We start from the raw sequence: 16,073 nt of genomic DNA on the forward strand, positions 1-16,073 counted from the left end.
TGCGCATTCTGATTTCCCCAGACCCGGCAGGCAAGCAGTTTCTCCAGAAGAAAGTGCTGTGATGGGGTGGGGCAGGGAGGAATCTCGGGGTTTTCTCTCACTTACTGTCCCTCGACAGGACTCTGATTCATTCCTGCGAAGCAGGAAGCTCTCACGCACGCCGTGAAACACTGTTGTTGCTTTTCTTGGGTGGTGGAGAGAGTCTGGAGTGGTGGAGGAGGCACGGAGACTCAAAAGTAGCCTGGGTCCATCTGAGGCTGGCCTGGAGGTCCAAGTTCAAATGTGTCTATATCCTGGCTGCGCTGGGCAGCGGAGAGTGACTTGCTCACCCTCTCTGAGCCTCTTTGTGAGCTTTGTAATGCAGAATCTTCCCAGGCTGGGATGTAGGGGGCGGGGATGGTCCTTGGGTGGAAGTGCAGTGAAGTCAGCTGAGGGTTGCCCACCTGGGTTGAATTCTGCCAGTGAAAGGACCCCAAGGGTTGCTTCTTCTCTACCCCGGCCGCGACGGGCAGCATCCCTGGTGTGGGTAGTCATTCTCAGCCGACACACTGACGCACATCCTGAGAAGGGGTGCTCACCACATGCCGAGCCAGGCCATGAGCTGGTGTGTCTTCCTGCCGAGGGGAAGTGCTTTCCGTGGTTTCAGAGCACATCCCAAGCTGATTGATAAAGCCTGCCCAAGCGAGCTGTGTTGAGAAAGATTCTGAGACCAGGTCTGAGCTCAGTAGAGGGTGCTGAGCGATTAGCAACGTCTGTGCTGGTGGAGGTATTTCTAGCAGAGTCTAACCCTTTGCCAGGCCCAGAGCAGGGCAGCAGATCGCACGAGCCCAGAACGCTGGCTTTGGGGACCATCCTGGCTGACAGGGCCTGGGGAAACTCTTAGGCCGAGAAACCAGAAGTGGGTCAGGAGCTGACAAGGTGGCCATGGGTTAGGTTTCTAGAAAGGTGAAGTGCCTGTCCCCTGAGGGGGCTGGCAGAGTCGGAGAGCCTGTGTCTCGGAGCCTGGCTCTCGGCCTGATCCCAGGCAGCTTTGGGGTTTGGGTTTCTGGTGTGTAAAGTGGAGGTGAGGACGGAGCTGCGTCTTTGGCCGTTGTGAAGATGGAATCGGGTGACCGGAGTGAGGAAGAGTTGCAGGAAGAGGAGGGAAAGTGGGAGGAGGAAGGGGCCTTCATAGCCCTTGGGCTGAATAATCCGCCCCACAGCTGCTAGGGGGTAGGCAGGTGCAACTGACGTCATGTCTGACTTGAGGTCGTGGAACCCAGTCCTCTGGGAGGGCCTGTTGGGATCCCATGACCCCTTTTTTTTTTTTTTTTTTTAAAGATTTTATTTATTTGAGAGAGAGAATGAGAGAGAGAGAGAGCATGAGAAGGGGGAGGGTCAGAGGGAGAAGCAGACTCCCTGCTGAGCAGGGAGCCCGATGCGGGACTCGATCCCGGGACTCCAGGATCATGACCTGAGCCGAAGGCAGTGGCTTAACCAACTGAGCCACCCAGGCACCCCCATGACCCCTTTTTTAAAAATGGGGAAACTGAGGCCCTGACCTGCTGTGCCAGGGTTCTGCCTCCTCCACCCCTCTCCTCCCCACCAGGAGTAGGAAGGAGACTGGCACCAGATCCCTGCTCGGCATGGGAACGGCCAGCAAGTCTAATCTGCCCCAGACAGGAAGACTGATGGCCTGGCCCAGTGATGGGGCCAGATAGGGGCACCCGGGGCCAGGCTGGGCAGCAGGGCATCCTCCCCACGTGTCTGTGGCCAGGGCTGAGACCCAGCCACCCCATGCAGTCCCATGGGCCTCTTGTAACTTCATTTGCTCCCCACAAAAGCCCCACCAGGCTGTTGGCGTCGCCTGTCTAAGGTGACGTGGCAGGGTGAGGTCCATCTCGGGTTGGAACCCCGGTCTGTGTGGTACCACCGTCGGCGGGGCCCCCTGACCAGCTGGCATTGCTGCCTGACCCCTCTGAGAATGGGGGCCCACTGCTGAGACTGCCTGCTCCTCTCGGACCCAGCAGGAGGATCTGGGGTCTTTCAGATGAGAGCACGGAGAAGAGGGACTTGTTCACACCCCCAGCGCCATGGTGAGCCACGCCCCGGCTTTCCGTCCTTTGTGCTTCCCTGTCACATCCATCCAGGGACCCGAGGCCAGCTTGGTGTGTGTGGGGGGGCGGGCGTAATGACACTAGCTACTGGTTTTTGAGCGCGAGGCACTTTATAATTTCAGCTAGTGGGATCTGCCCATTTTCCAGATGTAGAAACTGAGGCCTGACTGGTTCGTCCCTGCCGATGTCACCTAGCTAGTTCTTGGGTGGAGGGGTGGGGACCAGGCCTGTGTTGTCCTTAGACTCCAGGACGGGTCCCCTGCCCATCCTGGCCTTGACAGAACACAGTGACAGGCAGGGCAGGGAGGGGCAGCTCGGCCACGCGGCCTGCAGCCCTCCCATCTGCCCTGCTCCTGCGGCTTCCCAGGCTCCAGCGCTCGGCCAAGCCGCTGACGGATGCTGACGGCGGATGCTGACGAGGTGCTTTGCCTGGCCTGCCCGCCCGCCGCCCCCGGGAGCTCTGCCTGCCTTATCTCTCCCCGTGAATCACCTCTTTACCTTCGCCCCCGTGTCCTCCCCCACCCCCCCAGCAGCAATGTGAGGAGAACACTCCCCCCTCCCCAGGCCTGGGACGGGGGGCCCGCTGTCCGGTTGCTTGGCCCGAACACTGACCCCCTGCCCACCGGGGCACCTGGGCTGGGGCTGCTGGTGCTGACTCAGGGCGGCCCGGCCCACCTCCTCCTCCTCCTCTGCCTGGCCCGTCAGCACGGCAGGCAGACCCTGGGGCAGGGAAATGACACAGCACACACTCAGCCCGTCCCAGCGTGGCCGCCAGGGAGAGGCTGTGTTCCCGGCGAGGCTGCTGAACTCCCCCCTTTCCCAAAACACTAGAACGAAACTAGGGGGCCACAGTACAAGGAGCCCAGAGTCCCTGCTCTTCCTCCACTGCTGGGGGACCCAGGACGAGCCCCAGCTCTTCTCGGAGCCCCAGTCATCTCATCTGTAAAATGGGTACGGGCATTGAAGATTGGGTCCTGGGTCTAACTGAACTGGCTATATGGCGCTGAGCAGGCAGCCTGTGCTCTGTGAGCTGTCTTCCAGCCCCAGTGGGCTCTAAGTGTCTGAGACAGAGCCCCCCCTCCTCCCCGGGACCAGTGATTTACCTGGGGAAAAACCTGCTTCGGGGTTCCAACTGCATACCAGAGGTCGGGCCTGTAGCATCATGCCTAGGAGGGATGAGCCCCAGCCTTGCTTGACTGCAGCCTCCGAGACAGAGGGGTGAGGCTGGGCTGGGTCCTGGAGGGGGCTGCAGCGGGGGGGGGGGGGGGGTGCCCCCAGCAGGCCCCTAGTGGGATCCCTTCGCCAACCCCAGACAGTCCGGGGAAGCTCCCAGGGGCAGGGGTGAATCGTGTGCAGGTGAGGACACTGAGGGAGTACGAGGGAGAGTGAGTGTGCAAGGCTGGACTAGAACCCACTTCTCGTGCCTGCCAGGTCCGGGCTTGGGAACGGAGACCCAGAGAGGTTCAGTTTCTTGCCTCAGGCTACGCAGCAGGAAGAGACTGGAACCAGGTTTCCCGATGCCTGATTAATCGCACAGTCTTTCCTGTCAGCCCCCTGCCTTCACACGCTGATGTCCTGGCTCACGGCTTGGCTCCCGGAGAATAAAAGCAGCTTGATGAGGCGCTCATTAAATGCCAGGCATATGCCAGGTGCTGAGCGGGCACTTTACCTACGCTGGAACCCTCCCAGCGACTGCATAAAGGACGCATTGCCTCCTCAGTGCGGATGAGGAACCCGAGGCTTGGTGCAGCTCAGAGACGGCAGACGTCTCGGAGGAACTGGGCCCAGAACCTAGTCTGCAGGCTCTGAGCCTCTTGTCCCCAAGGGAAGCGGCGTCTTGGCTGGACTCTCTGGGCCCTGCCCCTAATGGGAGCATTGGTGCCTGGTTGCTGCCCCCAGCTTGACTCAGGACAGTAAAAGCCCTTTCATGAGGCTGCGTGTCCCCATCAGGCTCCCAAACACTGGGCTCTCCTGAGGAGGGGGGGCGCGGTGGGGGGGCCAGTAGAAGTATGACCACACCGGGACTGGGGAGAACAGGGCGACCGGAGGTTGAGACCCCTGCAGGTCCCTCTGGAGCAGGAGGGAGGGCTCTCACTTCCCCTGAGCTCGGTGGCACCGAGGCTGTCCTCTAGAGGCCCCAGGGATGGCCCATTGAGCTGTTCCCAAAGTGCATGTGGCGTGCGCTGGACCCTGGAAGGAGCAGGGGCCGGGCCCAGGCTCAGGCCGAGAAGCGACGGAGGTGCATCCTGCCTGCTCCAGCAATTCCCAACCCAGGCCCAGGGCCCTAGCCTGCCAGGTGGGGAACGATCTGATAACATAATCCCAGGTGTCAGCTCCATCCTCTCCAAAGGCTTCCTACCCGACGGCGTTTGCATCTAATTGAGAGTTTGAGGAGAGCCAGGAGCAGCTCTGCCAGGAAGGAGGGCCAGCACCTCGGGGCCTGGCGCATGCTGCCAGCCTCCTGCAGCCGACCTCCCTCCAGGGACCCTGTCGTATTCATGTCCCAGATGAGGATACTGAGGTTAGGGCGCTAAGAGCGGGCCAGGGCCTGCTGGCCTTCACCTGAGGGTCTCTGGTCTGGCGGGCCTGCATGGCACTCCTGGTCTCCTGGGTTCGGCAGGCTCATCCTGAGGCCGAGAGTCCTCCCGGCTGGGCCAGCAGAAAGGGGCCGGTCCTCTCACAGTCCCCTGGTTCTCCTGTCCGGCTCAGCCACCCCCTTGCTACGTAGCCTTGGGCCTCAGTTTCTTCATCTGCAAAATGGGGATTGGACACTTGTCTTGCAACAGTAACAGTGGTGAGCACGCACGAGCTCCTGAGTGATCCGAGGATGCTGAGTGCGGGGCAGGGCCGCCCCTCCACTCCAGGACCCTGCCCCTCGTCCTGGCAGGCTCTGGCCTGCCTCCTTTGTGGCTCTGGGTGCTCTCCAGCCTTAGGTGTCTTCCCAGGCTACAGGCAGTGCGGGGCGGTGGGCAGAGGGCCTTCCAGACCACGCAGACCCATGGCCAAGCCTCAGCTCTGCTGTTACCTTGCCGTGCTGCCCCAGGATAGTCCCTTCGCCCCTCTCACCCTCCGTTCCTGCCCCCTCGCTGCCACGGTGTTGCCGATACCCGGCTCAAAGTTGCGGAGAGAGTGCAGTGTGGTGTCTGCCACCAAGCCGGCGTTTCGTAAATGCGAGTTCTCTCCTCTCTTCCTTCATCCTCCCCTCTCTCCTGACAGCCTCGCTCTGGGAATAGTCTGGGTTGCAAAGTGGTGAGCTCCCCGTCCTGGAGGAGTTCAAGCAGGGGCTCGCTGGAATGCAGTAGAGACGAGTGGGCATCAGGTGGCCCAGGGGCGTCAGGCCTTCTCTGGCTTGCTGCGTGACCTTGGGCAAGCCCTTTCCAGGCCAGTCTTCCTGGGGGATTAGGCTGCTCAATGACACTACAGCTTCTGTCCCTCCTGGACCCTGGGGAAACTGAGGTTTTACAGGCTTTCGAATTTTCCGATTTGAAAGTCCTCAGCTGGTGCCATTCACTGATGACTGTGTGGGGGTCTGGTTGGCTGGACCCTATGCCTGCAGGCCTGGAAGTTCGCAGGGGAAGGGGGCGAGGCCTGTCCCCCCGGCTCATTCACAGGCACAGTCCCTGACAGCCCTCCCCGACGCTCTCCAGGGCCCCTTTCCCTTGCAGCTTTGCTGAGCCTTGGTGAGGGGGCCAATGTCTATCTGGGGAAGGCTGGAGACTCACGGCAGGGCCCACGCTGCTGGGCTGGGCTGGGCAGGGCCGCTGGACAGAGGGCTCTGGGCGTGACCAGTCTGCGCCTCTTGACCCCATCCTGCTGCAGCCATTTGGCACTCAGGAGGCCCAAGCCTCCTTTAATTGGCCTTAATGAGGCTTCTGTTTTAATAGTCCAGAGGGTGGGGAAAGCGCCAGGGTTGATGACTGTCAGAAGGGAGAGACTCAGGTTATCCATTGCGCGCCCCCATGTTACTGAGAAGGGAAGCTGAGGCTGTGCCCTGGGCCACCCTGGGAAGGAGTGGAAGAGCCAGGAGGCCCTGGGGCATTTACCTTCCAGGCAGAGCTGATGATCAAGAGTCTGTTTCAGGACCCAGGGGGGGCTCTGGGGGTCAGCGGGTGGAGTCAGCTAGGATGTACACAGGATTCCCCTCCCAAGGGAAGAGCCCTAAGCAAGAGGCCTCTGCCACCAGCTGCCCGTGCGGCTCTGGGACAGGGACTCCCTCTCTGGAAAATGGGAGTGGTCACTGCTGCCCATCCTTAGTCCCTGGAAAAGGGACACCTGCGTGAGTGTCAGAAAGCTGGCCTGGTTATCCTGACCCTGGCTGGGGTCAGCAGGTGTAATGACCTACGCAGACTCCCTCCCTGGGAGGCAGGACCAGGCTGTTCCTCCGGGGACAGGCCTTTGGAAGCCAGAAGATGGGCAAACTGGTTTGGAGAGTGTCAGAAGTCAGGAGCAATGCCCCCCACGGTGGGGCCAGGGGCTCCCAGGAGTCCTCCCCAGTGCCTGGAGAACCTTCTAGGCCTTTCAGTCTCCTTAATCCTGCTGGCACCAGGGGACGGAAGGGGTGCAGGGCCACGTCGAGGACATGGGAGATGGGAGCACTGCAGCCAGGAGGCAGGGGTGTGGGGGTATGTGGTGGGGGCGGGTAGGGGAGTAACTCTGCCCTTCCAGTCAGGGAGGGGGGCCTGTGCCTCCACCAGGGAGACCACTGTAGTCCTCTGGAGTCTCAGTCCCTCCATGTGTACGCGGGGCTGGTAACCACTTCTCTGCACGGGGTCTGCCCAGGGATGCACTCTCTCAGCATCTGTAGGTCTGAAAAAGTCCTTATTTCGGTTTTGGTTTGGAAAGCTATTTTCCGGGGGCAGAGAACTCTAGGGTAACTGTTTTTGCATTTAGTGCCTTAAAGATGTTGCTCCCGTGTTCCCCGGCTTGCGGTGATTCTGCGGAGAAGCCTACTTATCTCTGTTCCTCATTATGTGAAGGTCTTTTTCTCTCTGGCTGCTTTTCAGATGTGATTTTGATGTCCCTCGGTGAGGTTTTCTTCCTGTCTCTTCTGCCTGGAACTCACTGAACTTCCGTGACCGTGGATGGATAGTTTTCTTGAAATGTGGAAAAATGATGGACATTATTTTTTCATTTTTCTGTCTTCCCCACCCCTTCTCCACCTCCGCACCTTTTGAGACTCCAGTTATGTGTATCCTAGATCCTCTCCGTGGACCCCCCCGCCCCATTCACTGATGCTCTGAGCCGATCCTGGTTTGTCAGTCCCTTTCCGTGGGTCATTTTGGATCATTTCTACTGATGTGTCTTCAAGTTCACTCATCTTTTCTTCTATGGTGTCTAATCTGGTATTCATCCCATCCAGTGTATTTTTCATCTTAATTGTTGACTAGTTTCACATCTCGAGGTTCAGTTTGGTGTTTTTTAAGCTTTATTAGGTGGGACCAGAGCAGATTCAGCCCAGGGTCAGAGTTGGACCATGGACCACATGCTATCACGGCAGAGTTGAGTGTGTTAGAGCCATGTGGCCTGCAAAGCCTGAAGTATTTACCACGTGGCCTTTACAGAAAGTTTGTTGGCCTCTGCTCTAGGGTTTATTTGCCCACTACTCAGGTAACACCCTTCTGAGGACTCTCCCGCAGGCCCTGAGTTTTAGAGGGGTCTGCACTGTAGCCAGGGGTGGGGGTAGGAGGATTGTAAATGACTCCTAAATCCTGCGTGAGCACCGGTGACCGTTCCAGCTGCCTTTTTCCAGCAGTTTTGTCCCAGCCTGGATGGTCTCCTCCGTGCACGTGATGCTCGGTCACCAGCTGAAGGCTCAAGGGAACACCTGTGTAGGTGTCTGGTGTTCGCTCCCTGCAGCCCTCTCTCCTCCATTCTGAAAATTCTGGCAACCGTGCTCTGAGCACACCCTGTCTCCTCAACTCAGGGGGACTGCCAGACTCGGAGGTAGCTGAGGCAATCCTGGGGCTGATCTCATCTGTGCACGTGGGCATTTTACCGCCCCCTGAGGAGACTAAGGCTCTTGCCCGAGGTCACGCGTTTTCCAGGACACTCTGCAGCCCATGCCACCACCATCTGGGTGTCCATCGGGGCCTTAGTGGGACAGACCCAGAGCTCTGAGGTTCTCTTCGCCTCCGACACTTTGCAGGTGGTGACACGAGGCCCACAGAGGGTCAGGGACTTGTGTGCTTGCAGTGCCCTGTTTCCGTGGCTGCTTCCGGGCTGCAGGGTGGATGGGGCTTGTCTGTCTCCCCTCTCTGCTCTGGAGCACTTTGAAGGGAGAGACCAGAGCTGCCTCCCTCTGAGCCTCCTCCACGCAGCTCCATGGCCAGGGAGGGTGGGGAAGGTGTTAGAGAGGGAGCTCCAGGTGGAAGGCTCTCAGAGTCCAGGCCTTCAGGAGACGGCATGCCACTCGGTCGGTTTGCTGCGGCATTTCCAGAAATGCAGACGTGGTGCATGCCCGAATGGCAGGGAGCAGCTGGGAGCGTGGCTCAGACGCTGCCCCCCCTTTGTTCAAGTCCCCCCAGTAACCACCTGAACAATGAAAGTGCTCGATGGGGAGGGCGTGGGAAAAGGAGGTGTGGGGAACCACTGGAGGGACGTATTTTGGGAGCTTGCATATACCGCCGCCCCCTGCCCCCCAGAGAGCCCAGGGGTCATTTGGGTCTAAAGCACGCTCAAGCCCAGTGCCTGTATTGATCCTGCCATGTTCCCCTCTGCTCTAGCCTCACCCACTTCTATACTGTGTGGCTGGCCCCCGTCTGGGGCACGGCCATCCTCCGGCTCCCCCTAGGTATCATCCAGACCCCACTGCGCTGCCCTTTGGGGCTGAGAACTGGGATGGTTGTCACGGGTGTCTGGCCCCTCCTGGTTCTGTGCCTTTCTTCAAGCAAGGACTTTCCCATCGGTAAGACGCACGGGGACCCCCGGAGACCTTCCTTCCCTTGGGAGCCGGCCTGTGCATTCTGTGCCGGTTCTGTATTGGGCTGGCGCTGCCCCATCGGTTCCCCAGCGACGCCCAGCCTGGGATACGGGATGCGCACGTGCCTGCCGACCCCACCCCCTGGCAACTGGGCAGTTGGTCCGATGCTCACATGGACACACTGGTTCCTGTGGTCATGAGGTGTGAGCTTCAAAGCGGGGACCCAGGCCACCTGCCTCTTGCCCAGTGCAGTCTCTTAACACACGGCGGGACAAGGGTAGTCTCCAGATTCCAGCCTCCCCTTCATCGCCTGCACGGCTTTGGCCCTGGCCTTGCCCGGGACCCCTGCGGGGTCTGTGCGAGCTGGGGCTGCAGGGGGCAGCTGCTGTACCCCTCCAGGTGGGGCCGGCAGCTTTGGGCTCCGGCCACGATGTGTGGGCAGGAGAGACCGTAGCAGTGAGCCAGGCTGACAGCCCCATTGGGCAGATGCCGAAACTGAGGGCCCGAGCGGGGCCGTGGCTTGTCCCGAGCTTCCCTCATTCCCGCAACTCAGACCATTTGGTCACATTCTCAGTTGACAGCAGCCCCCTGAGGCCCGCCGTAGACCAGGCCCCACGCTGGCTCCGAATGGGGGCTCTGCCCTGGATGAAGTCACAGTGTCATGGGCCAGCTGGGCCACCCAAGATAATTAGGCAAGGGAGTGAATCCCTCCATGCCTCAGTTTCCTCATCTGTGAAATGGGAGCAGCGACCGCTGCCTCACTGCGTGTTTGAGGACTGAACGTTACACCATCCCGCAGCGCGAGACCTGGGTTCCAGCCTCGCGCGTCCAGCCCCAGCTCTCCCATGTACAGAATGGGGAACAGCATGCACGATGGGGGGGCTTCCAAGAAACCTCTGTGGCTCAGACTGGACAAGCTGTGGGGTCCTCCATGGGGAGCACCCGGCCCCCTCCCCCAGCATCATCCCAGTGCTTAGGGAGCGCCAAGCACCCCTCCCCACTCCCAGCATCTGCTGGCCCCTGTTACAAGCCCTCCTCTGACCGCCGCCTGGCACCGAACCCAGTACCCCGGGAGAGCCAGCGCTCAGCCCCAGGGCCCCATGGAAGGGACCCACCATGGGGGGCAGGCCCCAACAGATCCAGCCCAACAGCAGATCTGGTCCGCTACCTGCTGGAGGGAGACATGGGGAAGGACACAGGAGGAGTGGGTCCTGCTGGGGCATGTCCCCCAGCCCAGGCCCAGGGCAAGTCCCCATCTGCCACGGCAGGCGGGGCCTGGAAGCGGGCCTGACCAATCTGGTGGGGGATGGCGGTGACAAGGGAGCAAGGGGTGATGTGATGTCTGCCTCCAAGGAGAAACGTGTCGGCTGCGCCCTTTCCGGGGTGGCACGTGAAGCTGTTTGCCTCCAGGAGCGCCTTATCCAAGGGGTTCCCAGGGCTGGCTCTGGGGCTGGGGGGGCCCAGGTGAGGAAGTCCCCGCTACCACCCCACCCACCTCAAGGTCTCACGTTCAACTGGTGAAATCTAAGGCCATCATGAGCCCACCCAGCCATCCTTGTGTCTCATCTGTCCCCTCAGCCACCTCCTTGCTAAACGATCTCTGGCCTTTCTTTAAACACCTCCTGGGATGGGGAGCTCATTCCCTATCAAGACCCCTGCCTCACTCTGGGTCAGAAAGCGCCTCCTCAACTGGCACCAGCATCTGCCTCTGTTGGCTTCCCCTTGCTTGTCCTAGCCCCTGCCTGGCCTGTAACCGCGCCCTCTGCCCCACCTGAAACAGCCCTTCAGAGACCCAAAGCCAGCGAGCGGTTGTCCCCCAGAGAATGGAGTGAATCTTGGGCCTCAGCCATGATGGAACCCTGCTGGTCCTGCAGCTCCCCTGCCCCCATTGGACCGCAGAGAGAGCTGGGCCCAGAGAAGCTAGGTGTCTTTTCTCAGGATCACACAGATTGTGTCCTGGGCAGGGCAGGGCAGGGAGGAGCCCACATGGGCCTGCAGAGGCCAGCTGGGTGAGCTCACCGGAGTGTGCGGACTCATCCCCAGCAGGCCCCAGTCTGTCTGTCCTTCACCCTGCGCCTACAGATCCCAGTGAGGGGAGCCTGTTGGGCCACCCTCGCGGTGGGGGTGGGGGGTGAACTTGGCTCCCTAGCGGGCCTGGGTAGGTTCTCGCCTGACCACTCCCAGCTCATTGTAAGGCCAAGTCCCTGGCCTCTTAAGTCTTCTCCAGAAGGTTCTCAGGCCCTGGACAGGGCAGTGGCGCCGGTCTTGAAGGGCTGGGGGGGCTGGATGTCTGTGTTGGTTGTCAGCCGCAGGCCCAGGCCCCCCCATATGCTCCCCTTGGCTGCCCAGTTGGACGGGGAGGGAGGGACGAGAGAGAGGGCCAGAGATGGTCACTGAGCCCCAGCCGTCCCAAGCATCTGCTGACTACCCCCAAGGCAGGTGAGCTCATCCCAACCACCCTGTTCTTCTCCTCTGCCTGTCACTGCCCACGTGGGGCTAGGGCTTGGGCTGGATGCACTCTGACCTCTGGGGCCCCACCCTGAGCCAGGTCCAGGGGGCTGGAGGTCCGCTGTTGTCACGTAATAGAGCACACCTGCTGGTTTGGGCTCCGTTCAGACAGACAGGAGAGGTGGTAGCGGGAAGCCTGGCCAAGTCCGCGCCAGGCAGGGACGCGCAGGTGACCTCAAGAACACCTGTGCCAGCTGCTGCCCTCCTGGCTGTTGACACATCTGGTCCACCTCGGCATCTCAGCGTGGCCGGTGGCAGGTGAAGGTGTGGGCTGCTCTGGCTCGGGAATGCAAGCCAGGAAGGGACCAAAACGGGGCGCCCCCGTGCCGCGCCCTGATACCCACGAGGAAGGCAGGCTGCCCCGGGGGCTGGCCCCAGCATGCTCCCAACCTCAGGACGCAGACCCTGCCTGGCTGCCAGGCATTCTCTCCTCCCTCCACGGGCCTCACCGGCCAGGAGACGGGGCTTTGTTTTCTGTCGTCTTGTACTACAGAGACAGAGGGCCTGCCGAATGTGCTTCTCCAGGCCCGTGGCTCCAGGAAGTCCAGTCTGGGCCACCGATGGAGAATCTTGAACCCTAGAACTTCGGGACCAGAGAGGCCCCCAGCCCATCGCTGCCCAGTCCCAGTGCTGAGGCTGGGGGTGGGGCAGGGCTAGCAGGGGCGCCCAGAGAGGGCAGTGGGTGTGGGAGGGCTGTGCGTCCTGCCGAGCGCCAGTCCCCACTGCCTCGCCACCCAACAGCCCTGGTCTCTTCCTGCTCGCAGGTGATAGCCGTGGTCATGGACATGTTCACCGACGTGGACATCTTCAAGGACCTGCTGGACGCCGGCTTCAAGAGGAAGGTGGCCGTGTACATCATCGTGGACGAGAGTAACGTCAAGTATTTCCTGCACATGTGTGAGCGGGCCCGCATGCACCTGGGGCACCTCAAGGTGAGCTGGCTGGTCCGGAATGACCGAGCGGTCATTCGGTGGGTCCACAAACACTTGCAGCACCTGCCTCCTAGGGATGGAGCCCTATGCTGGGGACAGAGAGGTCAGTCATCCTAGAGCCTCCTGCCAAGCGGTCACCTGACCTCTGCCTGAGGGACAGGACACCACCTCCGACCGTCAGAGATAAGATAAACGCTGGTTAAGGGCTAATCCGGTGCTGGAGCCGAGGCAAGGTTCTTTATCACGTATAATTTCCGAGCAGCCCAGGCCACGTTGATTCCCTGTCTTTGCTTGCACACCTCCAGTGACAGGGTGCTCACCACCCAGGCTCCCGCAGCTCACATCCTATCTGGAGAGCTCTGACTCCCAGGAAGTTATTTCTTGGGCTGAAGCCAGAATCTTTCTCTGTATGATGTTCTACCCGCCGGTTTTAGAATCTGGCTCTGGCAGAGGCAGCTTCCTCGGGCTGAGGTCAGGGAAGGCTTCCCTAATGGCTGCAGACTTGAAGTAAATTTGAGGAGGGAGAGCAGGGTAGAAAGGGCTTTCTAGGGAAGGACACAATGGAGCAGAGGGGGAGGGATCAGGATGAACCTGGGTTCTTAGCACCGCTTTGCTGTGTGTCCTGGAGCTCATCACTGCCTGTCTCTGGGCTCCAGGATCTCTCTGGTCCCGAAGAGGGGCAGGTGGGCCACTGTCGCTGTGCTCTTGCACTCAGCCTGCATTTGATCCTGTGTTTGGGGGCGGGAGGAGCCCTCCTTCCACCCAGCTGTCGCTCGGCCCCTGCCGTGTGCAGCATGGTCCCCAGAGAGTATGGATCAGTATGCATGACAAGAGCGAATACTTTCACAGAATTTGGCTTGGGTCGGCCCCATCCTGGGCACTTGACTGGTTAATTTGTCCAGGTGTCACTCGCTGCCAGTAAGTTAAGCATAAGGGGAGTGGGGGCCAGCACCAGAGCTGCTCCTGACGGGTCAGATTTCCTTGGGCTTCCGGCCTGTGATCTGAACACGATCGCGGGAGAAGGGGCGACGCCAGGCTGGTTAACAAGGGGCTGGGCTCCTGCGCCTGTAATTTGTTGGTGTTCGTCAGGTATGCCCACCCATCCCAGCTGAGCCCTTTCAAGTGGCTATGAGCTCTCCGGGCAGCGAGTCTGTGGCTGTTGGGACATTTTTATGTGGTCTCCCTGGTGGGTTGACCCCAAGCCCCACGCTCGCCCCGCGCGCTGCCCGCCGTGTAATTAGCACCGAGAATGGACTCCCGGGACAGACAGCTCATGCTGGAGAGGTCCGGAGTGTAGAAAAGGCGTCTCTTGAAAGGTGACTTGCAGAAGCCTCTGCCCCGTGGGCAGCAGATCAGAGAACCTCCGGGCCCCCCTCCGCCCCCCACATCCTGCCGTGAGCCCAGTGGGTGCTTTACACACATCACGTGGCTCAGCCCCCGCATGCGTGCCCCGTGTGGGATGAAGACGCAGGGAGTGGGCTTGTCCATGCCAAGCGGGATCTGAACCTGGGACTGGCCTCACCCCTGTCTGGTGGGTCTTCTCGGTAGGGAAATCTCAAGTGTTAAGCCCGCTCAGAGCTTCCGGAGCTCCTGGGAAGTGGGAGGCAGGCAGGACTGGGCGGAGCACGTGGTCCCAGGGGCTGCTCGGCTCCCTCCCTGGGAGGTTGGCTCCTGGCCCTCACTGCCCGCCCACCTACCCTGCCCTCTGTTCCCTGGTGTGATAGGGGGGCTCAGAATCTGCTGCAGCCCCGCAGCTTCCTAGGGGCCTGGAATGCCCAAGCTGGACCTTGAGGGTCCCCCGGCCTAGGCTCCCACATGGCAGGTGGGGAAACTGAGGCCTCAGGGAGGCTGTGGCTCGCCCAGAGGCATTCCTACAAGTCAGCAGCTGAGCCTGACTGCCAGAAATGAGAAGTTGGCACAGACCAGGAGGGCACGATCCTTGGTGCCTGACGCCCCTTGCTGAGGATGCACCTGCCATTGGGGCGGTCCCAGTGCTGCCCACGGGGGCTCACCGTGCTGACCCACTGTGGGACTGGGGCACGTGGCTCCACCTGCCTGAGCCTCCAGCGCCTCGTGGCCATAATGATGCCTCATAGGGTTGTTTGAGGATGAAATTAGAGGAGACAATGGTTATAAAAGCATTCCACGTGCTAAGTAAGGGCAGTTAGGCAGCTGCTGGCTCTAAGGAATTATAAACCCCAGGCCCCAGGCAGGGGAGGGTGCGGTATGCGGCCTCCCCCCACACTTTAGGCTGAAATGAGACCATAGCCCGAAGCAGGGGCGGGGCAGCTCGAACCAGGGGTCCCTGCTCACCACCTCCCCGCAGTGATGTGCCCAGGAGCCGGACGCCACGGAGCATCGGGCCCCTTCATGGGAAAGAATGGTTGACCCTGACCTCCTCACTCTTGCTGTTGAGCCCGTCCCCTCCACAGCCTGGGCAGGTGGCCAGAGGCTCCTGTGAGCCCGGCCCTGGCCAAGTGTCACCTTGTCGAGGGCCTGCCTGCTTGGCCTCCCTCCCTGCCCGTGGGCCGGCTGGGCCCGGGCCCGTCTCAGGAGCACTTCCTTTGCCAGTAATCCCTGGGCCCGCCCTCGGCCGCCCACCGCCCCTGCCCAGCTCTGCAGTGACCTGCCCTCAGCTCCTACGGGCCCGGGGTAGCTTGTGCCTGGTGGGGTCATCCTTGTGCCCAGGGGGGTGTTGGGCACCGGTCTGGGCAGTGCCGGGAGCCAGGCCTGAGCCCTAGCTCTGCCACCTGCACTGTGACCCTGGGCAAGGATACTGAATCTTTGTCGGCCTCAGTTTCCTCGTCTGAGAAATGGGAATTTGCCCCATTTATTTGGCAGGGCTGCTCTGAAGAGTAAAGGAAGCCATGTGGGGGCAGGGCAGTCAGTAATGAACTCTTCTCCCTGACCTGTCCTTCAGCCCTCCTCATGAGACCCCAGCTCTGGTCTTAAGAGCTTCCCTCCTCCTTCCAGCTGTGTTCTGGCTGGGGGCCACCTTCACGCCCTCACCTCCAGGCAGCCTGCCACCCCCACCCCAGCCTCGTGCCTCCTGAGCTCTGAGTTCTGCAAACAGATGCTGCATTGCTCGGGTCAAGCCCACTCCTGCTTCCTAGGGGAGGTGGCAGGCCATGCACCAGCACCTTCCCCGGGTGTGAGGGTCCCAGCCGTCCCCAAGTACCCCAGCCTGCTGGCTTAGCTGGCCCCTGACTCCTTCAGGCAGGGAGTGTGGGAATGAGCGCCCCGTATTACAAACAGAGCCCATGCCCCAAGAAGAAGACCCAGCCCTCTGGTCCCCACGGGGCCCAGCGCCACACCAGGTGACCTGGCCACATTCGGGGTGAGACTGAGGGCTGACGGATGCCCCAGAGGCAGGGGGAGCTAGGGGAAGCTAGGCTGGGCCTCGAGCCTCCTAGCTGACACAGGACCGAGCCTCACAGCTGAGACAGGACCGGAGCAGCGAGATGCCTGGCTGATCTGAAAAGGTAGTCGGCTTTGTGGCGCCAAACTGGAAAAACCGGCAGCCACTGGGCTAAGGCCGGACCTCTGTCTGATGAACGAGGGAGCTCCAGCCACCCTGGTGAGGATGCAGGGGTGCAGCCTGTGGCTCAGGTTCCACGC

General features: G+C 61.0%; 1 protein-coding gene across 2 annotated transcripts in view; it reads left to right on the forward strand.

Moving 5' to 3' along the window:
- The window catches only part of FAM83G (family with sequence similarity 83 member G), a 30,089-nt gene that overhangs the window by 1,436 nt on the left and 12,580 nt on the right, over positions 1-16,073 (forward strand). For both annotated transcript variants that reach the window (XM_036073503.2, XM_078067998.1), the window contains one exon: positions 12,288-12,455. In XM_036073503.2, coding sequence (XP_035929396.2) covers positions 12,288-12,455 — 168 coding nt within the window. The remainder of the gene's footprint in view (positions 1-12,287; positions 12,456-16,073) is intronic.

This window comes from Halichoerus grypus, chromosome 2, assembly GCF_964656455.1.
Source record: "Halichoerus grypus chromosome 2, mHalGry1.hap1.1, whole genome shotgun sequence".
Lineage (NCBI taxonomy): Eukaryota > Metazoa > Chordata > Mammalia > Carnivora > Phocidae > Halichoerus > Halichoerus grypus.